Source organism: Theropithecus gelada, chromosome 13 (genome assembly GCF_003255815.1).
Source record: "Theropithecus gelada isolate Dixy chromosome 13, Tgel_1.0, whole genome shotgun sequence".
NCBI lineage: Eukaryota > Metazoa > Chordata > Mammalia > Primates > Cercopithecidae > Theropithecus > Theropithecus gelada.
The window spans coordinates 2,803,712-2,829,466 of NC_037681.1; the positions used below are offsets into that span (position 1 = coordinate 2,803,712).

Genomic DNA, 25,755 nt, shown 5'->3' on the forward strand with positions numbered 1-25,755 from the left:
GGCCTCCCCAGCCATGGGGAATTGTAATCCCATTAAACCTCCTTCTTTTGTAAATTGCCCAGTCTCAGGTATGTCTTTATCAGTAGGGTGAAAACGTACTAATACAGGACTCAGGCAGATTTAGAATTTCAATGGCTTCTTGATGGATTTGCCCATTTATCATTATGAAATATCCATTTTGTCTCTTGCATTAAAATCACAACCTAGTTTCTTTTGCTCAGTTCTTGCATGATATGTATGCTTCATCCTTTCATTTTTAAAGCCATTCTATATTCCTACTATGGTGTGTATTTAATGAGTAGCATACATCTTTGATTTTAATCCTGTCTGATAATGTTATGATTTACTTGGAAAAAGTGTTTATGATGCAATTATTTGTAAAGTTAAGGTTAAACCTACCATCTTGTTTCCTCCAATTTTCTTGATTCTTGTTTTCATTTGAATTAATCAGTTTAATTACAGTTTTTTTGTATATTAACTTGTGAAATATGCAAGTGTATTATACAGCAGGTATCCTCAACTTATTACTGCCTAATACCCATATAGGGTATTATGATTTCTTTCTCAAATCATTCCTAAGTAAATGATGGAAGCAGAATCAACTTTTGGAGGCTCATCTATGTCCTGCTGGGTTGAACTTGAAAGTTTGAAATGACCTAAGTTGCATTTGGACACAAACCTCCCTAACCTTTCAGTCACTAATGACCTAGAGCTCCGTGAGATGCAGCACTTTCCCATGAGCTTGCAGTGGCCTCAGGGCCCAGCCTTGAACGCCAGGCAGGGTCTCTCAACTCTGTGATTCTTCCCAGGAAATACATGAGAACTTCCATCGGGGTTCATATCTCAAACACAACTCACCAATCTCTCATTTACTGACCTCGGTTCAAAGTCTTCAGAAGGTTGTTTTTCAGGGTGTAAAAAGTTAGCTTATATATTATGTTGTATTGAACCAGATTCCGTTTAAGATGACATACGTATGTTTCTTTATTCTTTCAAACTTGGTCCTTATTGTTGAAACCCAGTTTTGGTGTTCAGAAAACTAATTTTTTACTTCAATATGCTGTGGTTGAGACTGTGCAAAGACTTTTGGCACTAGGCCTTTATTTTTGCATACATTTGCCAGAACATAACTAGTAATTTAAAAATCTAGACTGTGATGATTTTTATTTGTGTTATTCCTGAGAAAAGTGGGAAAAAATACAGTGCCTGCTGCTATCCTGGTCAGGGGTCTGCCTTGTGAAAAGCGGTAGGGGGAGGTGAAGGAGGGGAGGGAAACAGTGTCACCAAACCTGTATCACCAAACAGTATCACCAAACCTTATCAGTATCAGTATCACCAAACAGTATCACCAAACCTTATCAATGTACAAGTACTCTAGTAACTGCTAAACCAAATCTAAAGAATGTATTTTGCTGGCAATAATAAACCCCAACATCCTCAGCCTCCACCCTGCTGATTTTAAGCATGAAATCTGTCCCCAACTCCCTGCCACTGAACATGTCTGTGACTCCAGGGTCCCAGTTGGAAACCAAATAAATCGGGAGCCGTGGAGGCTGGCCTGGCTTCTGTAGGTCCCAATTCAAATAGGTGTATCCATTACTGTGAAGGGGGCTGTGACTGGACCTGTAGGAGATGGAGGCTGGCTCTCCAGGGGTGACGGGCAGGGAGAATGGAGGCTGGGTCATCACAGCATCTCCATTGGATCCTGAAATAATAAGAGAGAAATGCAAGATTATGTACAAACATTGTGAGTCATTTTAATCATTTTCTGTCTGTTATTTATGTTTTGCTCAATTATCTTTTTGTGTGTGATTTTTGTTAATACTCCCAAAATATACAGGTATAGAAAGAACCAAGATTTTTGTGGGGAAAAGAAAGAGAGAGCAGCCTGTTACTGTGTCCCTGTAACACATGTGCCATAATATACAAACTTCTACTTTTGTCAGTCCTTAACATCTACCTCTATGAATTTTCATGAATTTCTGTTTCACAAGAGTAATTGTTTTATATACACTGATGGCAGCATACAATAAAGCTTAGTATGAAAGTTTAAAAAAAAAAAAGAAAAAGAAAAAGGTAGAGTCTCTGTCATGGCAATGCCAATCCAGATACAGTGTCCACAATCTCAGCCGGTAGAAAATAAGACCCAGCCACCAGTAGCCTATCAATACTGGCCGCCAGCTGAACTTCAGTATCGGCTGCCCCCAGAAAATCCATACGCATAGCCAGGAAGGTTTCTAGCGCCACAGGGCAGGGCGCCATATCCTCAGCCACTCACCATGAGACTTAATCCTACAGCACCGACTAGTAGACAGGGTAGTGCATTACATAAAATTATTGATGAGGCAAGAAAACAAGGAGATACTGAAGCGTGGCAATTCCCAGTAATATTAGAATCAAGATCACCTGGAGAAGGGGCCCAAGAGGGAGAGCCTCCCATAGCTGAAGCCAGATACGAGTCCTTTTCTACAAAAATGCTAAAAGAAATGAAAGAGGGAGTAAAACAGTATGGACCCAACTCTCCTTACATGAGAACATTATTAGATTCCATTGCTCATGGACATAGACTCATTCCTTATGATTGGGAGATTCTGGCAAAATCATCACTCTCACCCTCTCAATTTTTATAATTTAAGACTTGGTGGATTGATGGGGCACAAATACAGGTCTGAAGAAATAGGACTGCCAATCCTCCAATTAACATAGACATAGAACAAATATTAGGAATAGGTCAAAATTGGAGCACTGCTAGCCAACAAGTAATAATGTCAAATGAGGGCATTGAGCAAATTAGGGCTATCTGCCTTAGGGCCTGGGAGAAAATCCAAGACCCAGGAACCACCTGCCCCTCCTTTAATACAATAAGACAAGGCTCTAAAGAGTCCTACCCTGATTTTGTAGCAAGGCTTCAAGATGCTGCTCAAAAGTCATTTACCGATGAGAATGCCCATAAGGTCATAGTGGAGTTGATGACATCTGAAAACGCCAATCCTGATTGTCAATCAGCCATTAAGACATTAAAAGGAAGGGTCCCGGTAGGATCAGATGTAATCTCAGAGTACGTTAAAGCCTGCGATGGAATTGGAGGAGCTATGCATAAAGCTATGCTTATGGCTCAAGCAATCACAGGAGTCGTTTTAGGAGGAAAAGTGAGAACATTTGGGGGAAAATGTTATAATTGTGGTCAAATTGGTCATCTTAAAAAGAATTGCCTAGTCTCAAATGAACAAAATGTAACAACTCAAGCTACTACAACAACAGATAAAGAGCTACCTGGCCTATGTCCAAGATGTAAAAAGAGAAAACATTGGGGAAATCAATGTCATTCTAAATTTGATAAAAATGGGCAACCACTGTTGGGAAACAAGAGGAGGGGCCAGCCTCAAGTCCCGCAACAAACTGGGACATTCCCAATTCAGTCTTTTGTTCCCCAGGGTTTTCAGGAACAACAACCCCCACTGTCACAAGTGTCTCAGGGAATAAGGCAGTTATCACAATACGGCAATTATCCCCTTCCACAAGCGGCAGTGCAGCAGTAGATTTATGTACTATACGGCAGTCTCTCTGCTTCCAGGGGAGCCTCCGCGAAAAATCCCCACAGGGGTACACGGCCCATTGCCTGAGGGGACTGTGGGACTAATCTTAGGAAGATCAAGTTTAAATCTAAAGGGAGTTCAAATTCATACTGGTGTGGTTGATTCAGACTATAAAGGTGAGATTCAATTGGTTATTAGTTCCTCAACTCCTTGGAGTGCCAGTCCAGGAGACAGGATTGCTCAATTATTACTCCTACCTTATATTAAAGTTGGAAACAATGAGATAAAAAGAACAGGAGGGTTTGGAAGCACTGATCCAGCAGGAAAGGCTGCATATTGGGCAAGTCAGGTCTCTGAGAGCAGACCTGTGTGTAAGGCCATCATTCAAGGAAAACAGTTTGAAGGGTTGGTAGACACTGGAGCAGATGTCTCTGTCATTGCTTTAAATCAGTGGCCAAAAAATTGGCCTAAACAAAAGGCTGTTACAAGACTTGTTGGCGTAGGCACAGCTTCAGAAATTTATCAAAGTATGATGATTTTACATTGTTTAGGGCCAGATAATCAAGAAAGTACTGTTCAGCCAATGATTACTTCAATTCCTGTTAATCTATGGAGTTGAGATTTATTACAACAATGGGGTGCGGAAATCATGATGCCCGCTCCATTATACAGCCCCACTAGTCAAAAAATCATGACTAAGATGGGATATATACCAGGAAAAGGATTAGGAAAAAATGAAAATGGCATTAAAGTCCCAATTGAGACTGAGAAAAATCAAGAAAGAAAAGAAATAGGGTATCCTTTTTAGGGGCAGCCACTCTAGAGCCTCCTAAACCCATTCCATTAACTTGCAAAACAGAAAAACTGGTATGGGTAAATCGGTGGCCACTACCGAAACAAAAACCAGAAGCTTTACATTTATTAGCAAAGGAACAATAAGAAAAGGGACACATTGAGCCTTCATTCTCACCCTGGAAATCTCCTGTATTTGTAATTCAGAAAAAATCTGGCAAATGGCCTATGTTAACAGACTTAAGAGCCCGTAAATGCCGTAATTCAACCCATGGGGCCTCTTCAACCTGGATTGCCCTCTCTGACCATGATTCCAAAAGACTGGCCTTTAATTATAATTGATCTAAAGGATTGATTTGTTACCATTCCTCTGGCAGAGCAAGATTGTGAAAAATTTGCCTATACTATACCAGCCATAAATAATAAAGAACCAACCACCAGTTTTCAGTGGAAAGTATTACCTCAGGGAATGCTTCATAGTCCAACTATTTGTCAAACTTTCATAGATCAAGTCCTTCAAGCAGTTAGAGACAAATTTTCAGATTGTTATATCATTCATTATATTGATGATATTTTATGTGCTGCAGAAACAAGAGACAAATTAATTGACTGTTACACATTTCTGCAAGCAGAGGTTGCCAACGCAGGACTAACAATAGCATCTGATAAGATTCAAACCTCTATTCCTTTTCATTTTTTAGGGATGCAGATCAAAAATAGAAAAATTAAGCCACAAAAAATAGAAATAAGAAAAGACACATTAAAAACATTAAATGATTTTCAGAAATTGTTAGGCAATATTAATTGGATTCGGACAACTCTAGGCATTCCTACTTATGCCATGTCAAATTTATTCTCTATCCTAAGAGGAGACCCAGACTTAAATAGTAAAAGAATATTAACCCCAGAGGCAACAAAAGAAATTAAATTAGTGGAAGAAAAAATTCACTCAGCTCAAATAAGTAGAATTAGCCCCACTCCAACTTTTGATTTTTGTTACTGCACATTCTCCAACAGGCATCATTGTTCAAAATACTGATCTTGTGGAGTGGTCATTCCTGCCTTACAGTACAATTAAGACTTTTACATTGTACTTGGATCAAATAGTTACATTAATTGGTCAGGCAAGATTACGAATAATAACATTGTGTGGTAATGACCCAGACAAAATAGTTGTTCCTTTAACCAAGGAACAAGCCTTTATCAATTCTGGTGCATGGCAGATTGGTCTTGCTGATTGTGCGGGAACATTACCCAAAAACAAAAATCTTCCAGATTTTAAAATTGACTACTTGGATTTTACCTAAAATTACCAGACATGAACCTTTAGAAAATGCTCTGACAGTATTTACTGATGGTTCCAGCAATGGAAAAGTGGCCTACACAGGGCCAAAAGAGCGAGTAATCAAAACTCAATATCAATTGGTTCAAAGGGCAGAGTTGGTTGAGTCATTACAGTGTTACAAGATTTTAATCAACCTGTTAATATTATATCAGATTGTGCATATGTAGTACGGGCTACAAGGGATGTTGAGAGCTCTAATTAAATATAGCATGGATGATCAGATAAACCAGCTGTTCAATTTATTACAACAAACTGTAAGAAAAAGGAATTTCCCATTTTATATTACTCATATTGGAGCACACACTAATTTACCAGGACCTTTAACTAAAGCAAATGAACAAGCTGACTTACTGGTATCCTCTACATTCATAAAAGCACAAGAACTTCATGCTTTGACGCATGTAAATGTAGCAGGGTTAAAAAACAAATTTAAGGTCACATGGAAACAGGCAAAAGATATTGTACAACATTGCACCCAGTGTCAGGTACTACACCTGCCCACTCAAGAGGCAGGAGTTAATCCCAGAGGTCTGTGTCCTAATGCATTATGGCAAATGGATGTTACACATGTACCTTCATTTGGAAAATTATCATATGTTCATGTAACAGTTGATACTTATTCACATTTCATATGGGCAACCTGCCAGACAGGAGAAAGTAGTTCCCATGTTAAAAAACATTTATTTTCTTGTTTTGCTGTAATGGGAGTTCCAGAAAAAATTAAAACTGACAATGGACCAGGATATTGTAGTAAAGCTTTACAAAAATTCTTAAATCAGTGGAAAATTACACATACAATAGGAATTCCTTATAATTCCCAAGGAAAGGCCATAGTTGAAAGAACTAATTGAACACTCAAAACTCAGTTAGTTAAACAAAAAGAAGGGGCAGACAGTAAGGAGTGTACCACTCCTCAGATGCAGCTTAATCTAGCACTCTATACTTTAAATTTTTTAAACATTTATAGAAATCAGACTACTACTTCTGCAGAACAACATCTTACTGGTAAAAAGAACAGTCCATACGAAGGAAAACTGATTTGGTGGAAAGACAACAACAACAACAAAAAGACCTGGGAAATAGGGAAGGTGATAACTTGGGGAAGAGGTTTTGCTTGTGTTTCACCAGAAGAAAATCAGCTTCCTGTTTGGATACCCACTAGACATTTGAAGTTCTACAATGAACTCAATGGCGATGCAAAGAAAAGCGCCTCCACAGAGATGGAAACACTGCAATCAAGCACCAATGACTCGCAAGATGAACCAAGTGGTGATATCAGAAGAAAAAAAATGGAGTCTCTTATGTCTGCTTCTTTCTATATAGACACAGTAACAGGCTGATCTGTCTTTCTTTTCCCCTCAATTTGCAAAGCACAAAGGGGCCTCTAGAAGTCACCTACCACATCCCCCTCTTTCTGTGTCACAGCTTTCACTAACGTACATGTCCTTGATCCTTCTGGAATCTTCCTCACTCTCACAGATCTAAGCATCACATGCCCCACCCTGGAGGAGAACACACATCTAACAGGAGGACAGAAAAAACATGGGAAGGAGTGGGTCCCCCAGAGTTCACCCTCCCACCCTGTCATCCTTCCTTATTTCCCTTCTGCCCTTACCAGCATTAGCAGCCCCGGGAGTTGAGCAGGGAGCCTCATTGTGAGAAGATGAACTGAGGAGTCCTGATTAGTCAAGGCAAGGTTAGAGCTGAGCTTTTAACTCAAACTCACAAGGGAAAGTCCTCCCTAGAAGCAGTATACAAATCCTCTGGTGGGTGCAGTGGGGTGGAAAGAGCCAAGGAGAAGTTGGGGGCCTCTCTTGTGAGCAAAATGACATAAATGTATTTTATGTTTTAAGGAAATCAATACAGGTAAAATCTGTGTTTCCTGAGTGACAGAAGGGTCATATGCAGATGTTTCCTGCTGTTTCCTCTACTAGACTTCTACTTCTTTAGAACTTTCTCGGGTATGTTTTCCATTTCTCTTTAATAAGGTTGATCTTTAATAAATATTTGGTGATTTTTATTTCTTTGTTCAAGTTTATTTAAAAGAGTCTAGGTTTGTTTTATTTCGTTTTATTTTATCTAAGGTAAAACACACAGTGCAAAGAGTGCAAATCTTAAGGGTGCAAATGAGTTTCAAGGTCCAGATCACTTCATGTCATGATCCACATTGAAACAGCGAAGGTTTATAATTCTCTCACTGCTTTCATTATGCAGCTTCCCAGTCAAAAACTGCTGCTCAAAACACAATCAATATCACTGATATTCTGATGTCTATTATAACTGTTTTTTTTTTTTTCCTGGACTTAATCTTTATATCAGGTAAAGTAAACATAATTTGTAGCTTTTTTCTTATTTCTTTCACTTTTTGAGGCCTTGATTCCTTCCTGTCAATTTGAATTGCTATCTACTATTATTCATTCCCTGTGATTCTGAAGAATTTTCTCTTGAATCTCTTGCAAGGCATATATACTATTAATGAATTAGTCTTTGTATATAAAGGAATATTTCTACCTTGCCTTTATATGTAAAGGATTGTTTTGCTGGATATAGAATTTGTGGCTGACTTTTCTCCCCCAGCATTTAGATATATCATTTCACTGTCTTCTCACCTCCACTGATAATGATGAAAATTTAGCCAATGGCTTTATTATCGCTTCCTAGTATAGAGCAATTCAGTATTTTAGTGATGCATTCCAAATTCTCTTTATCTTTCAACATTGGTACTATAATGTATATAGTTATGAATTGCATTGTTCTTTATCCTGAAAAGGTTTCACTGAGTTTCTTTCATGTATAGATTAATGTGTTTCATCATTTCTACAGATGATTTTTATTATTTCTCCATTTTTTTCTTTTTCAGTTTTTATTTTAGAATCAGAGCATGCATATACAGATATGTTACAAAGTTATTTTGCATGATGCTGAGGATTGGTGTATGACTGAACTGATTAACCAGGTAGTGAACATTGTACCCATAGGTAGTTTTTCAACCCTTCCCTTCCTCCCTCTCTCTCCCCTCTAGTAGTCCCCAATGACTATTGTGCCCATCAACCATGGACTAGATAAAGAAACTGTTGTATATATACACTATTGGGGGAACCTGCCCCCAGTATTTCAACATAGGTTCTTTCTATTTTCCATCAGTGTCAGCCAGCTGAGAAATAAAGAGAGAAAGTATAAAAAGAAGAATTTTACAGCTGGGCCACTGGGGGTGACATCACATTATTGGTAGGACTGTGATGTCCATCTGAGTCTCAAAACCAGCAAGTTTTATTAAGGGTTTCAAAAGTGGAGGAGTTATAAAAAGAGAGAGTAGGTACAAAGATCACATGCTTCAAAGGGCAAAAAGCAGAACTACTAATCAGGGTCTAACAAAGGTCACATGCTTTGGAGGGAACAGGACAAAGGGCAAAAGCAGAACTACTGATAAGGGTCTATATTCAGTGGTGAACTTATTGTCTTGATAAACATCTTAAACAACAGAAAACAGGGTTCAAGGACAGATAACTGGTCTGACCACAAATTTACCAGGGTGGAGTTTTTCCCCACCCTATTAAGCCTGAGGGTACAGCAGGACACCAGGGCGTATCTCAGTCCTTATCTCAACCGCATAAGACAGACATTCCCAGAGCACCCATCTATAGACCTCCCCCCAGGAATGCATTCCTTTCCCAAGCTATTAATATTAATATTCCTTGCTAGGAAAATAACTTATTGATACCTTCCCTACTTACACGTTTGTTTATAGGCTCTCTGCAAGAAGAAAAATATAGCTCTTTTTGCCTGACCCAGCAGGCAGTCAGACCTTATGGTTGTTTTCCCTTGTTTCCTCAAAATCGCTGTTATTCTATTCTTTTTCAGGGTGCACTGATTTCATATTGTTCAAATGCACATGTTTTACAATCAGTTTTTACACTTAACACAATTATCACAGTGGTCCTGAGGTGATGTACATCTTCAGCTTATGAAGATAACAGGATTAACAGATTAAAATAAAGACAGGCATAAGAAATTATAAAAGTATTATTTGGGAACTGATAAATAACCATATTAAAATGAAATATTCACAATTTATCTTCCTCTGCCACAGCTCCAGCCAGTCCTTCCATTTGGGGTCCCTGACATCCCACAACAATACACCATGGAATCATATGCAGTCATAAATAGGAACAAAATCATAGGAACAAAGTTATGTCCTTGCAGAAACTTGGATGCAGCTGGAAGTCATTTTCCTAAGTGAACTGATGCAGAAACAAAAAACTAAATACCACATCTTCTCACTTGTAAGTGGGAACTAAACATGTGGTACACATGGACAAAAAGATGGAAACACATTGTTTAGCCTCTTTCTTTTTTTCCTTTTAATTCCTAACACAAATTTGTTGGCATTGTTCACACGGACCTATAATGTCTGAGGTTTTATTCATTCTTCTTTATAATTTTTCTCTTCTTTATATGAGATCATTGCTATTGACTTGTTTTTCAGTTTACTGGTTCTTGCATCATATTATATTGCTGTTGCATTTATATAACACATTTTTCAATTTAGTTGTTGAACTTTTCATTTCTAGAATTTCCAGTAGGTCTCTTTTCATAGTTTCTCTGTTTGAAAGCCTCTATTTGTTGAATCGTTGTCTTTACAAATTCCTTTTTAATTCTTTTTTAAAGGTTAGAATAATTCTTTGAACATATATTTGATAAGGGTGGAGCACATAGACACTATGGAGATGGACCATAAGGCAGGGAGCTCAGAATTTGATTAGCTGAATTTGAAGTCTCTGAATAATGATGCTTTTGTGGGATTTAATTTTTTTCTGTTTTATGTTTCTCGGATTACAAATACCTTTTATTTTTAAGAGAGTAACTATGTATAGAAATTCAGCTTATAAATCCCTGGAAAATTCTAACAGAACAATTGTTGAAAAAAATAGTTTCTCTTAGACTCCCAAACCAGCCTCTGCCTGGGACCTGCCTTTGTCTCTGAGCCTGTGAAATCTCTGATGAGGTTTTCCGTTGGGCAGCGAAATCATGGCAGGGCAGGCTCTGGGTGCTGTGGAGGACAGGAGGACACTCCTTCAGGGTTAGTGATGCTGGGAGTTTGAGGGGAGGGACTCAGAATGGAGCTGTCTGTGAGTTGCCCCAGCAATGCTGTCTGAACAGTGATCATCTCACAAGTATACTCGGATGCCAGCGGATGGCCCAAACGTGGGCTCACGTTGGACAAAGACAAAGGTTTAGGCATGAATATATGGGCCTCATTTGATACTCTGAAGTTTCACACAAGCATAATGAATTATATGGGAAAAGTAAGGAGTCACAAGGTTGTGATTCTTCATTTGATATTAAAATATATCCCCCTGCTCATTTTTCCCTCTAGAATGTAACTACTGATATACATTTAACCAAAGTCACTGTTTTTCATTGTTGTTTTAGTAACTGACAGCCTGTGTGCAGAGTTCCTAAGTAACTGGGTAGCCAGACCATCATTCCTATGGGTGAAGCCAGGAAGTGACTGTGGATGTGAACAAATGTGAGTTTCATGTACATGTCGCCAAAAGCCATGGGCCACTGATCTGGGGAGAACTCACAGTCATTTCACTTTCCCATACCCAGATGAGAGGTCACCTCGATTTGTGTTCTTCTGATGAACTCTACACACTGGATCACATTCTGAAGCTCTAGTTCACACTTCTTTTCTGTGCTAGAGGGACTCTCTCACTCACATGTATTGTACCCTCTGCATAGGAAAATTTGTAATACACAAAAACTGTTTTCTGCTAATTAACCATCAATTGTGTCATTTTCAGTCTTCCATAGGTGTTACCTGCCCTATGGCTATGGGGTCTTCCAAAAGAATGGGCCAGAGGTGGAGCCGTGAAACTAGCTGGATAAAAAGTATAAGTGTCAAGATATGGTAAAGAAGTGGTGTTAATAATAATAATATTGCAAATTAGTCTGGGCTCTTGGCTGTGATTACTGGTAAGTGTGAAAGAATCTAGGTTTTGGTTTTTATTCATTTTATTTCCATTGATAAAGTAGCCAGAGTAAAGTGCACACTTCTTGAGTGTGCAACTGAATAAAGTTTATGTGTAAGTCATTGTCCAGGTGGGATGATAGAGTATTTCACATGCCCTTGTGCTTCCCTCATGGACAGTCTTTGTAAGGTTTCCCTCTCATTCAGCAAAAGTAACTGTCTTTCTGACATCTAACACAATCATTTAGGTTTCCCTGTTTTGAACTTCACATAAATAGCATGAAGTGTATTTTTATCTTTCCAGCCTTGGTATTGTTCCTTCTTACTTTTGAGGACTTCATTTCTTCCAGTGGACTCAGTGTCCTGTCTGATGTCATTTCCTGGGATTCTGAAGTATTTTCTCTTAACTATCTTATAAGACATAGCAACTAGGAATGAACATATTTGTTTACCAAAGAATATGTTTGCTTTTTTGTTCGAGTTGAAGGATATTTTCACTGGATATAGATTTCCTGATTGCCTTCTTCTTTTTTTTTTTTTTCTTTCAGCATTTAAATATGTCACTTCAGAGCTTCTAGCCTCTACTGGTCCCAATGAAAATGAAGCCAATAGCTATATTATTGTGTCTCTGTATACAGTGTCTGCTTTCATTCTTCATGCAATGAAGATTTTCTCTTTGTCTTTCAATATTTTAATATAATGTGTTCAGTTATTAATTTCTATTGAGTATGTTAAAGGGTTTTATTGAAGTTTTTCTTCTAAGAATATTTTTTCTTACTTTTGAAAAGTTTTTGTCATTATTTCTCCAAATATTTTGTTCAGCTACTTTCTCTTTCTCTCCTCCTTTGTGACTGTCATCATATATTTGTTGATATCCTTCACTCTGAGCTATAAATCTCTTAAGTTTTCTTCCTTTTTTTCTAAACATTTTCTTCAGTCTCAATAGTTTTCCGGTCATCTATTTTCAAGTTAACTGATTGTTCTGCCATCTCAAATTGCTATTAGACCTAGCTAATACATATTTAAATTGGGTTATTGTACTTTTCATTTCTAGAGTTCCCATTTGGTCTTTTTTTTATACTTTCCGTTTCTTTTCTTGAGTCCCTACTTGCTGAATCTTTTTTTTTTTTAAATATTTTCTTTTCTATATCAAGGATCACAGTTTTAAAAATAATTAATTTAACATCTGCATATTAACTGCTTTGTAGCCTTTGCTAAATCAACAATTAGGGCAAGTTGGAATCAGCTTTCATTGGCTATTTTCTGCTGTTATTATTGCAGTTGCTTTATTTTTATTCCTACAATATCGGTCATACTTCCCTTTTTCTTCCAGGATTTTTTAAACTGAAAACTGTACATTTTTGATAATATATTATAGTACCTCTCTTTAGATTGTGGGCTTTTTAATTTTAATTTTAATTTTCTTAGAAACAGAGTCTCACTCAGTCAGCCAGACTGGAGTGTGGTGCTGTGATCATAGCTTGCTGCAGTCTCGACCTCTCGGGCTCAAGCGATCCTCCAGGTTCTTCCTCCTGAGTAGCTGGGAATATAGGTGCATGTCACCAATCTCTGGTTTAAAAATATATATATAGAGAGAGAGATAAGGGTGTCACTATTTTTTCCAGCATGGTCTCAAACTCCTGGCCTCAAGTCATCCTTCTGCATCAGCCTCTCAAAGTACTGGGATTACAGGCTTGAGCTATCATGTCAGGCCTGGAATTTGTTTCATTTTTCTGAGCATTTTTAAATTTTCTTCTTAGTTGCTTGTCTGAACTTACTGATAGTACCTGACTTATGATAGTTGGAGTTAAAATTTTTTGACTCAGATGGTGTGTAAGTGATATGCATTCAAGTAGAAATAGTACTAGTGTTCATACAGCTATTCTATCTTCTCTTTCAGTACAGTATTCAATCAATTACATAAGATACTCAACACTTTATTGTAAGATAAACTTTGTGTTACATAATGTTGCCCAACTGTAGGCTAATATATGTGTTCTGAGCAGATTTAGGATACGATAAGGTGAGCTATAATGTTAAATGGATTAGATATATTTAAAGCATTCTTATTGCATGGTATTGAAAAATCTGCATCTCATGTGGTATTTGACCACTGATATCTCTGCTTCTTTTTATTCTTAATATTAATCTTTAGTTTGAATTTATAGGAACTGCACATGTATCTGCATAGCGTAGTGGTCACCAACGATTTGAGACATTTTGCTCAAATATCTGGAGCTTTTAAATCTGTCTTCTGTCAATCTATCTGTGTGTAGTTTAAAAAGCAAACTGCATGCAAAGTGCAGCTAATTCTTACCTCCCTCTGGTTTTACTTTGCACCGGGAACTCCTGGGTCTCATCACTTATATCTATAGCTTCTAGATCACTAGGAATGTGTGCAGAGATTGTTTCAGCAGTATGGCTCTATCTTATCCAGGAATCTGCTATTTGCCATCAGCAGATGTATTACTTGCCCCAAAAAGGGCATCCTCTTGGACTAGTAAAGCTGTGGGCTTTTTCTGTATATTACCTATGGAGTTCTCCATGTTTAGCTGGAAACACTGAATAATTTTTTTCCACTCCTTGGCTTTACTCAAGTCCATCCCCTTTGGCAACAAGCTGCCAGTTTTATTTGCTATCCTCACACTGGTAAAAATCGAGTTCTGTAATTTATGCTTACTGAGCTGGGGGTAGAAGGGTGCTGTCACAGGCAAAAGGTTATAGACTTTTTCTGTCCTTACCCAAAGCACTAGTACTTTTATTTCTATAAAGAATATACATGCTTAATCATTTTATGCTTTGCCAATTTTCAAAGTGTTGAAATAGTTTTGATATTTTAGCTTTATATTTATATGTGTGTTTGTTGTTTATTTTTGAACAGAAGATTTATTCAACTCTTTGTGATACCATAAACAGGGATGCTTTCTAAAATGCATTTAAATGAACATAGTAGCCATGCTGAAATGGTATGATGCAATGGATTAACATAAGTAATTTTGGACTTGAGAACTTGAACTCCAAAATGGCCAAATAGAGCAGAGATGCTAAAACTGAGTGGCCACCACACTAGCTGTCTGTAAAGGAAGCAGCTGGTAAATCTAGTAACCACTGACGGTCTTGTTGAGGTTTTTGTTTCATGTCGAATCACTGTGGGAGGCCAGCTATAACCCTGCTGACAGTAATAAACTCCAACATCTTCAGGCTCCAGGCTGCCGATGGTGAGAGTGAACTCTGTTCCAGACCCACTGCCACTGAACCTGTCTGGGATGCCAGTGGCCCTGCTGGATGCATCATAGATGAGGAGCCTGGGAGCCTGCCCAGGTTTCTGCTGGTACCAGGCTAACCTGCTGCTAACACTCTGACTGGCCCTGCAGGAGAGGGTGGCTCTTTCCCCTGGAGACAAAGACAGGGTGGCTGGAGACTGCGTCATTACAATTTCTCCGGTGGTATCTGAGATGGGAAATAAAACAGAAATGCACTATTGTAATCTAGATCAAAATCACTGTCTTTGAGTAGCGCCAAAATTGTTGACCTACATTGAACTTTAGCTATATTTCTTGCTGAGCAGAGGTGTCAGGAGTTTTCAGTGATGTGCAAAACCACCTCATATTCCCCTCACCTGGGAGCCAGAGTAGCAGGAGGAAGAGAAGCTGCGTTGGGGCTTCCATGGTTCCCTCTGGGTCCTAAGTGAGCAGTTCCTCCCCAGAACTCTGACCCAGGCATTGATATGGGCTCTGGAAGGTAGGGCAGCTGGGAGGGACATGCAAAGCAGCTGGGGTGGGAGCTGGGCTTCCAGCTGCAGAGACCACCTGCTTCTTCCTCTCTGCACAGAGCATCCTGCGCCTCCCTGGTTGTCAGAGATCAGAAAAGTCTGTTGGCTCAGTCTGAGTGTAGAACTTCTCCCTTGTGCTCACAGAATTTCACTCCTGTGTCTTTCTTCTCTTCAGTCACCTAAATTCACCCAGATGATGTTTGGTACAAGCCTGTTAAGAAAAATATAAAAGGCTGTGATTTTATTTCTCTCTTTCTATCCTCAACACACCCAGTCATCTCCCTAAGTGCATTATTGGATCGATGGAAATGAAGAGTCTGTTAGAACATAATATTCCAGATGCACCTTTCTTTTGCTTGTTAGTAACGTTTTCTGAGGGTCCTGAAGCTTTCCATTGAGCCAGACACACACCCTCTTTGAGTTAGAAGTCAAAAACTTCTGTTTCCAGTCCCATGTCCTGGCAGACCCTGACATAGATGCTCCATGGCTTGCCGATTGCTTGAAATTGATCAAGTAACTTCACTTCCTTGTGTCTCAGTTTCCATATCTGTGTGACTGTGACAATAGTGGTACCTGCCTTACAGTGCTGTGGACAGTTTAAAGAAAATAAGATAAAACATTTACAATAGTACTCAGCACATTATGTATGCAGGAATTAATTTTGTTTTTATTGTTTAAGTATTCAGCACTATAGTCATCATCATTATAAATATACTTAGCATGGAAAATAGTCTTAAATCTAATCCAAGAATGTTTTATCCACAAATTAAATTCTAAGGTGTTTTCTTCAGTAACTGTACACAACTCTTAATATCCTAATGATTTGATCTTAATCTGTGCTAAAATACTCAGACCTTCAATCATTCCCACCCATCCCTGTCTAACACATTACTTCTCATCATCCATTACCAAAATGTTACCCAGAAAAGGTTACCATGTCCTGCTGCTGTCCTTCTTTATTATACAATCTTTATTCTACCTTGTTATCTTTTGTCTTATTCTGGCCCCAGGACTGACGATAAGGCAAAGCTACCATCATTACTTGTGGGTTTGCTCCAGTATAATTTTGTCAGGCTTGTTATCTTGGAAATGAAGACTATGTCTTGCAAAGAAACATATTCATTGAGGCAATGTGTTATGAAATAAAAGATTTTTTCTACTTATGATCCAATAATTAATTTAGAATGATTCAAACAGATTTTTGATGACAAAAAGGAGAAGATGATGTAAGAGAAAAATACAATAGAAAACACAAGGTATTTAACACTTGCTTCATGGATTTTTTACATATATATTAGACATATGCTGGGTATATGTGCTCAATGATAATCTAAAAACTGAATGGTAACTAGTTTAAGGAATGCCTGCATTACACTGAGTCTTGCCCACTTTTCCAATTATAAACGGAAAGCTACAGCACTATTTGTATGAGTATCAAACATTGTAGCTGCTATGGTAATGGTAGAGTAGATTTACTGAGATAAAAGCCTTGGAAATAGTAGAGGTTTGTCCTATGATGTTATGGCTGTTGCTGTGGTTGCTGTTGTTAGGAAATATAATGGGAGTGAAAGCAGGTAGATTTACAAGCTCTGCTCTGCCTCATACTCACAACCCCCTCTAGAGATGGACAGATGGTGGTGCAGGAATCTCTGACACCTCCTAGAAGTCTTTTGTTCTTTCCAGAATCTTTCCTGACAAGTACTGTTTTGAGTCACAGATTAGGTGGAACTGGGTGTAGAAGAAAGCACTAGAGCAAGGGAAGATATTTTCCATCCCAGATGTTGTAGGAACAAGGAAATGGAATTTTTCATAGATTTATGCCACACTTCTATCATGGTGGGGAGAGAGGCATCAAACCAGGCTCATTCCTGAAAGAAGTATTACATTTTTAAAAGAGAAAGGACTATGAATTTCTTGTCAAATAGATGTTTAAAATTCAAAGCTACTGAGTTTGTTTTTTTAGAGACAGAGTCTCGCTCTGTCACCCAGGCTGAAGTGCAGTGGCATGATTTTGGCTCACTGCAACCTCCATCTCTCTGTTTAAAGGAATTCTCCTGCCTCAGCCTCCTAAGTAGCTGGGATTATAAGTGTGTGCCAACATACCCAGCTTATTTTCATAGTTTTAGTAGAGATGGGGTTTCGCCATGTTGACCAGGCTGATCTCAAACTCCTGACCTCAGGTGATCTGCCCGCCATGGCCTCCCAATATGCTGGGATTACAGGCTTGAGCCACTGTGCCCAGCCCTACTGATGTATTAATATTATTCATCTTCTTGAATACAGCACGTGGTAAAGTGCAAATCCACACTTTAAACTTGAGATTTCTACTCCTATGTGAATTGTACTACTGAGGAGCAAAAAAATTCTGTATTGGTTGGGAGATGATGCTTGACAGTGCAGTTTGTGAAGTAGAGGCTTATGTCACAGTACTTTTTACAGTGTTACATATGAAAATGGTGAATGGCTTCATACCCAGAAAAATTAGCTTTTTTAAGGAGCCGTATTACTACCACCAAGAAAGAACTGAATTGAAGCCTGTGACTACTAGATGAAGGGGGCATAAAGAATAGGGAAAGACTTGGGAGGCCGAGGCAGGTGGATCATGAGGTCAGGAGATCGAGACCATCCTGGCTAACACGGAAACCCCATCTCTACTAAAAATACAAAAAAATTAGCCAGGCGTGGTGGAGTCCCAGCTACTCAGGAGGCTGAGGCAGGAGAATGGCATGAACCTGGGAGTCGGAGGTTGCAGTGAGCCAAGATTGCACCACTGCACTCCAGCCTGGGCAACAGAGCCAGACACTGTCTCAGAAAAAAAAAAAAAAGAAGAGGGAAAGAAAAAGGACACAAAACACAATATGGTAAATGGAAAGGAGAAAGTCATTACATAGTGTCTAAGAGTAAAATAAATAAAAAGAGGATATTATGAGTAATTTTTTTTTTTTTTTTTGAGACGGAGTCTCGCTCTGTCGCCCAGGCTGGAGTGCAGTGGCTGGATCTCAGCTCACTGCAAGCTCCGCCTCCCGGGTTTACGCCATTCTCCTGCCTCAGCCTCCCGAGTAGCTGGGACTACAGGCGCCCGCCACCTCGCCCGGCTAGTTTTTTGTATTTTTTTTAGTAGAGACGGGGTTTCACCTTGTTAGCCAGGATGGTCTCGATCTCCTGACCTCGTGATCCACCCGTCTCGGCCTCCCAAAGTGCTGGGATTACAGGCTTGAGCCACCGCGCCCGGCCTATGAGTAATTTTGTGTCAACTAACTGGACAAAAGTGGTGCAGGGTGGGTTCTTGGCCTCCCTCAGGAAGGAGCGCAGTGTAAGCGGGTGGTGGAAGGAAACGGCTTTACTGAGGTGGCGGTTACAGCTCTGTGACTGCTCTTGTGGAGCGGAGCTACCTACAGGCAGTGTGCCTGGAGCAGCGGCGCAGGGGCAGTGTCACACTCATATTTATCCCCACTTTTAATGACATGCTAATTAAGGAGTGGGTTATTCAGAAGTAGCTAGAAAGTGGGCAGAAACTTTCAGGTGTTGCCGTGGCAATAGTAAACTGACATGGCACTGGTGGGCATGTCTTATGGACAGGTGCTTCCAGTGTCTCTTCCTTGTTTTAGCTAGTCTTCAATCTGTTCCAGATTTGAGTCCCACCCACCTCCCACCTCTTTCCCCACTCAGAGATTAGATACTCCTCCTTAATCTTAAGGGGACTGCAGAAGAGCAGAGTCCATTTTCTGTAAGTGCTTCCTTCTGACTTTATGGGTGCAAGCCTTCCCTAGCATTTGAGGAGTAAAAATCTTTGGTACCTGAACTAAGGGGCCCAATGGCAGGATGCTTTCATTTGTGAGGACAGAAGACAGAAGGGATTGGAAGACTTTTGAAAAACCTTATCATCTTTACAAGAAATTTAGAAGATATAAACTTTACTAGGAGGTTAAACAAGAAAATTATAATTGGAAGAGAGAGAAATATTAATGCTCCTTTGTCCACCCACAGAACCACATTATTAATCTATGTGTTTGCAATCAACAGCCTTAAATTTTCTAGGTTTTATAAATGGAGGTTGTGGTGTCCACCTTTTGTGCCTGCAGGACCTCATAAGAGACAGGTTTAATCCTGGACAGCTGTACCCAACTAGTGACTTCCTGAAGCCTAACAGTAGTTAGAGTAATTAAGAATATCTGACAAGGGCCCCTTTATTCTAGTTATTATTGATTCTTGGGGGATCATTTTGTTGTTGTTGTTGTTGTTTGAGACAGAGTCTCGCTCTGTTGCCCAGGCTGGAGTGCAGTGGCACAATCTCGGCTGGCTCGCTGCAACCTCTGCCTCTTGGTTTCAAGCTATTTTCATGCCTCAGCTACTGAGTGCCTGGGATTACAGGCATGTACCGCCATGCCCAGCTAATTTTTTGTAGTATTAGTAAAGATATGGTTTCGCTATTTCGTCAAGGCTGGTTTCGAACTCCTGGCCTCAAGTGATCCGCCCACCTCAGCCTCCCAAAGTGTTGAAATTACAGACGGGAGCCACTGCACCCAGCCAGTTCCTTCTTTTTAAGTTTTTAGTAAGACTAAGTCTTCCGGTTAAACAGAGGAGCTATTATTTTCTTTTGTGGAAAAGGGCACGATTTTATTTTCATAAATTTAAAAGGCCTTTTGAGTTTGGCCTTCATTTCAAATAGGGGTGGAGTGAGGTGTGTCTGACTCTGTTTCCCACAATGGCTTGAGTTAGATTTTTTTTGGTTTCTTTGGTAGTTCCTTTGGCCACTGGACTGGAATCAAAAAATTTATAGCCATTTAAACATTTTAGGCCAGACAGCATGGAGGTAGACAGATACTCATTAGCCCTTAAGTAGGTAGTTGATGAGATCAGGAGACAGAGGCCATCCTGGCTAACATGGTGAAACCACATCACTACTAAAAACAAAAAAAATAGCTGGGCATGGTGGCATGTGCCTGTAGTCCCAGCTACTTGGGGAGGAGCCCCAAATGAGGTTATATATGTTTAAAAAAAAAAAAAAAAGGAAGTACGTAGAATTATACTATATTGAGGGTAAACATTGCTTCCACGGAACTCTAAGACAAAACACTTTAGCATCAAGGCCACAACAACAGTCAGAACCGGAGGTGAAAAAGTCACAACAGCTGATGAAAAAGCAAAAGGAGACAGCAGTGATCCCAGGCCTTTTTAAAGGGAGAACAAGTTGAAAGCAGCAAAACACAAGGGCTGAATATCTAAGACATGAATCTCAGAAGTTTTAAAAGAAACTTGTTATCATATCAAAGGCAAAATTTTCTGTTTTACTTTTTTTTTCTTTTTTTGAGATAGAGTCTCGCTCTGTCACCCAGGCTGGAGTGCGGTGGCACAATCTTGGCTCACCACGACCTCCACCTCCCGGGTTTCAGCCATTCTCCTGCATCAGCCTCCCGAGTAGCTAGAATTACAGGTACATACCACTGTGCCTGGCTAATTTTTGTATTTTTAGCAGAGACGGGGTTTTACCATGTTGGCCAGGCTGGTCTTGTACTCCTGACCCCAAATGATCCACCCGCCTTGGCCTCCCAAAGTGCTAGGATTACAGGCATGAGCCACTGCACCTGGTTTCAAAAACAAAATTTTCTATAATGTAGCAAATCAATAATTTAAGAAAACCCAGTTTCAATATGCAGATCACTTTCTAGAAAGTGATTGGGCCATCACTGTTCTTGTCTCAGATTTCCACTTCCTGCATAGGAGGTGTAAGAAGAGGTAGCAAGACATTATGAAACTAAATTATAACTGTTAGTGCACAAAATATGACTAAAACACTATTTTTATTTTTTATTTTTTAAATTTTTATGTATTGTTATTATTTTTTGAGACAGGGTGTCACTCTTTTACCCAGGCTAGAGTGCAGTGGTGCGATCTCAGCTCACTGCAACCTTCGCCTCCTGGGTTCAAGCAATTCTCGTGCCTCAGTCTCCCAAGTAGCTGGGATTACAGGCATGCACCACCACGTCCAGCTCATTTTTTTTTTGTATTTTTAGTAGAGACAGGTTTCACCATGTTGGCCAGGTTGGTCTTGAACTCCTGACCTCAAATGATCCACCCGCCTTGGCCTCCCAAAGTGCTGAGATTACAGGCATGAGCCACCATGTCTGGCCTTAAATCAGCATTTTTATTAAATAAAGTGTAGAAGAAAAAGTGTAAATAAAGTGACAAAAAGAAAACAAAATGCTGTTATGGAAAATGATACCTTTAGGGGAGGAAACAAGACAAGGCAAGCGAAGATTCCCATAGGGTGAGGCTCCAATCCACAATCCTCAGATGAACGTCAATGCTGAAAACCCGGGAGCATCCAGGGAGTGGCCAACAATACCAAATGCTGAATCCCACAGTACCCGAGTATCAGCCTAGGAGTGTCCCCACACCAAATGCCAGGAAGCCCTGGAGTATCCAGGGGCTGACCAGTGCAGGAAATTCCTGGAGCCTCAGTGGGGTGGCCAACAGTGAGCCCCAAAGGTCTGGTTGTGACCATAGAACAATGTGACTCTGGCTTCGTAGAGTCAACAGAACAGGAGAATTCTTACAACCAAGTATCCTGCCTTAAACAATTGCACAAACATAATTAGTAGGGAGCCAAAGACAAAACTGCAAAGCAAACACATATATCAGGGCAGAAAATAAGATAAAATGGCTGATGGATAAATAAAATGACATTAGATGAGAAATGACTAAGGGAAGGAGAAACGAGGATGTAGTCAGGTGTGCTATGGGGGACTTCAAATGGACTATCTAGCCAAAGGACTTATTTCCTGGATTATCTGATATAGGGCAGGTGGGCAGAGGGGACACTTACAGGTGTGCAGGAGCCAAAATGGTGCCAAGCAGTCTCTAATGTGGGGCCTGCGTGAAGATCTCTCCAGGCTCCCCAGCTCGGGTGGGTTGGACTCCCGCGGGGAAACTGGTGGATGGAGCGGCTGCCCTGCATGAAGCAGTGGCTCTGTGGCCACTTGCCCATCCGCTGGGCTCCACCGCCTGTCAGGAAAGATGATGGCTCTTAAAACAGCCTTTGGCGATTGTTAACAGCTCTGCAATGCTAGCAACTCTGTAGCTTTGATGGCTGTACCTCTGATCACCGTCTTGCCCTCTCTCACTGGTCGCTGTCTTGCCATTTCTCCAATAGCTGTCTTGCATTGCTGATCGCTATGTCCATCCTCTCACAAAATACCATCTCTTGCTGTCTCTTGCTGTCCTGCTTCTCCACTGTTTCCACTGACTCACTGCCACATCAAATGCTGCCTCTCACCATGTCCTATTTATCCTCCCTCCTCATTAAACATCCATTTGCATGTCCAGGCCTTGCATTTCCAGGCTGATGTCTCTTTCCTCGGCCAGGTACTGGGGAGTATTGTTCCTCCAACTTCACCAATAAGCCATGGTTCTCTTGAATCCAACCTTCTTACTGCACAGTTTTGCTAAGGTTTGCTGTGCACTGGTTGCCAATTTACCCAAATTGGGTGAGAGACAATACAACCAGTTACATGAAGTGGATTACTAGTTACAGAGAGTCAGCAAGAGAGAGCAGAAAGCTGCTGGGACCTGATTGACTCTAGACCATGCATACCCCACAAGGACTGCAGCTGAGGGACCCTGGAATGCAGCCCACCCTGTGTTTTATGTCTTAGAATCACATGACACACTGGGCTAGAGTGTTGAAGAATTTCCTGTTTCTGTTAGGGACAGAAATGGAACCTAGGTTGTTCTGGACAATAATGCCCTTTCTCAGAATGTTACAGTTCCAGAACATTCTATAGTTATTCCAGAAAACTACAAGCAAGAAAGGGAAGAGGACTGGGTTGATTCAAGACAAAATGGAAACGGTTTTGCAAATACCATAGTGAAATCACAACTTAGTAATTTTTTTGTGACTGGCTCATTTCACTTAGTGTAATGTCCTCTAGTTACATCCATGTTGCAGCATGTGTCAGAATTTCCCTTTTTAGAGCTAAATAATATGCTATTGTATGTATATACCACATTTGGGTTACCAGTTCCCTCCTTTGTGAACATTTGAGTTGCTTCTACATTTTGGTTATTGTGAATAATTTGATTCTGAGTGGTATACAAATATCTCCTCAAGTTAATGTCTTCAATTACTTGGGTATATGTCCAAAAGTGGAACTGCTGAATTATATATTATTTCTATTATTAATTCTTTGAGGAATCACCATATGGTTTCCCATAACAGGTAAACCATTTATATCACCACGACAGTGTCCAGAGGAGCTCCATTTCCCTAAATTCTCACCAAGACTGGTCATTTTCTGTCTGAAAAAAAAAAAAAAATCCTAATAGGTGTGAAGAGGGTTTTGTTTTTATTTTTCTAAGGATTAACAATATTAAGGCTCTTTTCCTATGCTAGTTATCTAATTATCTCCAAAGAATGTTCTTCAGAGAAATGTCGATTCATGTACTTTTCTCATTTTTAATCAGGTTTCTATTTTAATATTGACATGTAGGACTTACTTTATATAGTGGATATTATTATCCTGTTATCAGATATATGATTTACAAATTTTTCTTCTAGTCCACATGTTGCATTTTCACTGTGTTGATTATGACTTCTGATGCACATTTTAAATTTTATGTAGTCCAATTTATCTTCTTTCCTACTTTTGCCTGTATTTTGGTGTTAAAGGTGTTAGTATTCAAATGTCTATAAATACTGACTTACTATGCAGAGAAGGTCACTCTAGACCATCTCTCTGATGGTGGAGCTAAGAGTTTTACACCCTCCCATTTTGTACTAGGGGACAGTGCAGCTACGTGAGAACCCAGTGGCTTTCCCGAGCTTATTTGTCTTGCATTTTTGGTGACATGGATTGTTATTCACATTGGCTTCCTCTAGTAGGTCCACCTGGAAAGCATTATATTTAGCGAGAAAAAAGGAGGCTGTGAATGATGTCACTGTAAACTGCGTATATTCCCTGTTGCAAATGTCAAATCCATGAAGCATAAAAGGATTTACTAGAGGATATTAAATTCCTTGCAAAGTGTTGAAAAGCCTTAAGGAACAGGATCCAAGCAAAGCCTCTAGAACAATTTCAAGAATGGCACTGCAGGCACAGGCTGGGGAGGAGCTCCTGCTGCCTGAGACTCCACATTCAAGGTGTCTCCCACAGAAAAGAGAGCAGCTCTTCTCACTACTGCCACCAGAAAGACAGCAGCTCTGCTATCAACTACTAGAGATCTGACCCCTCTCTCTGCAGACCCGCTTGTGTTGATGACATCTTCATTTCAGTCTCATGTAGATTTATCTGTTTTCACAGGTACAGGGGTTATTTCTGCCCAAGTCCACCGTGTGGCTTTCTATCATAAATACACATCTTTCTACACTTGAATTTCCAGGCATTACTAGTATCAACAGCAACATGCTACACCCTAACATAAAGATTTCCTTTACAAAGAATATCATGGTACCCACATAACATTGTGCTCCCCAAAATGTGGGGGAAACTCCAATCTGTTCAGCCCAATACCTTCTAGGAAAAAAGGATCTTCTCTCATGAGTCATTAATGTGTCTACTTATTTTTAAATTTTTGGCCTAAATTGTAATGGTGGCTAAAAATATCACTTTGAATTTTTTTTTTTTAAAGAAAGGGTGTATAGAAAGGATTAAATTATTTAAAATACATATATGCATGACACATTTAGTTATTGACCTTGGCTTCTTTCATATTTATTTTATTCTCTAGTTTCTGGCAAGACTTTCTCTATGGTAGAGTCTAGAAAGGCTACTCCTCATGTCCTTGGCTTCCTAAGTCAGAGATGTGGGGAAGAATGCCCATTGGCTGTGTTACTACAGAATGCTTTTGGGTTGAGATGAGGGAGGAGAAGTGCCTGATCTCACTCAAATGTGCTCATTTTCCTGGTCTGGGTCACAGTCAGGCAGCACCATCCTGTGGGCACACTTAACTTGCCATGTTTCTATCAAAATGAGAGTATTCTTCTTGACTGTGGAAAACATGGGGCAGGGAGAGGATCAAGGAATAGCAAAAGCAGTACTTGGAGTTGCCTGAGCTGCCACCCTGGTTTCCCCAAATGTTTTTTATCCGTTAATTCATGATAATAAATACCTTTCTGCCTAACCAGCCATAATTGCTTTTCTTAAATCCAAATGATTCAGTGATAAAACTAAAGAGAAAAAATAAATACACTTTTCAGCGTTTAAGCTGACCAGGAGGCTGTCCCTGGTGTTTACCCCTCCATATCCCACTACGTGTTTCATCTTCCCTTTGCCTCACTGGGAATCCAAGTGCAGGGAATTCTTCACATGACTGTGATCTCTAGAACTTCATCCTGATG

At 39.8% G+C, this 25,755-nt stretch overlaps 1 gene segment (V, D, J or C); it reads right to left on the reverse strand.

The window, feature by feature from the left end:
- Positions 1-343: 343 nt before the first annotated feature.
- Positions 344-15,353, reverse strand: LOC112605290. The segment is given in 3 exon segments: positions 344-402; positions 14,816-15,097; positions 15,267-15,353. Coding segments are annotated over 3 exon segments (390 nt in total).
- Positions 15,354-25,755: the final 10,402 nt, after the last annotated feature.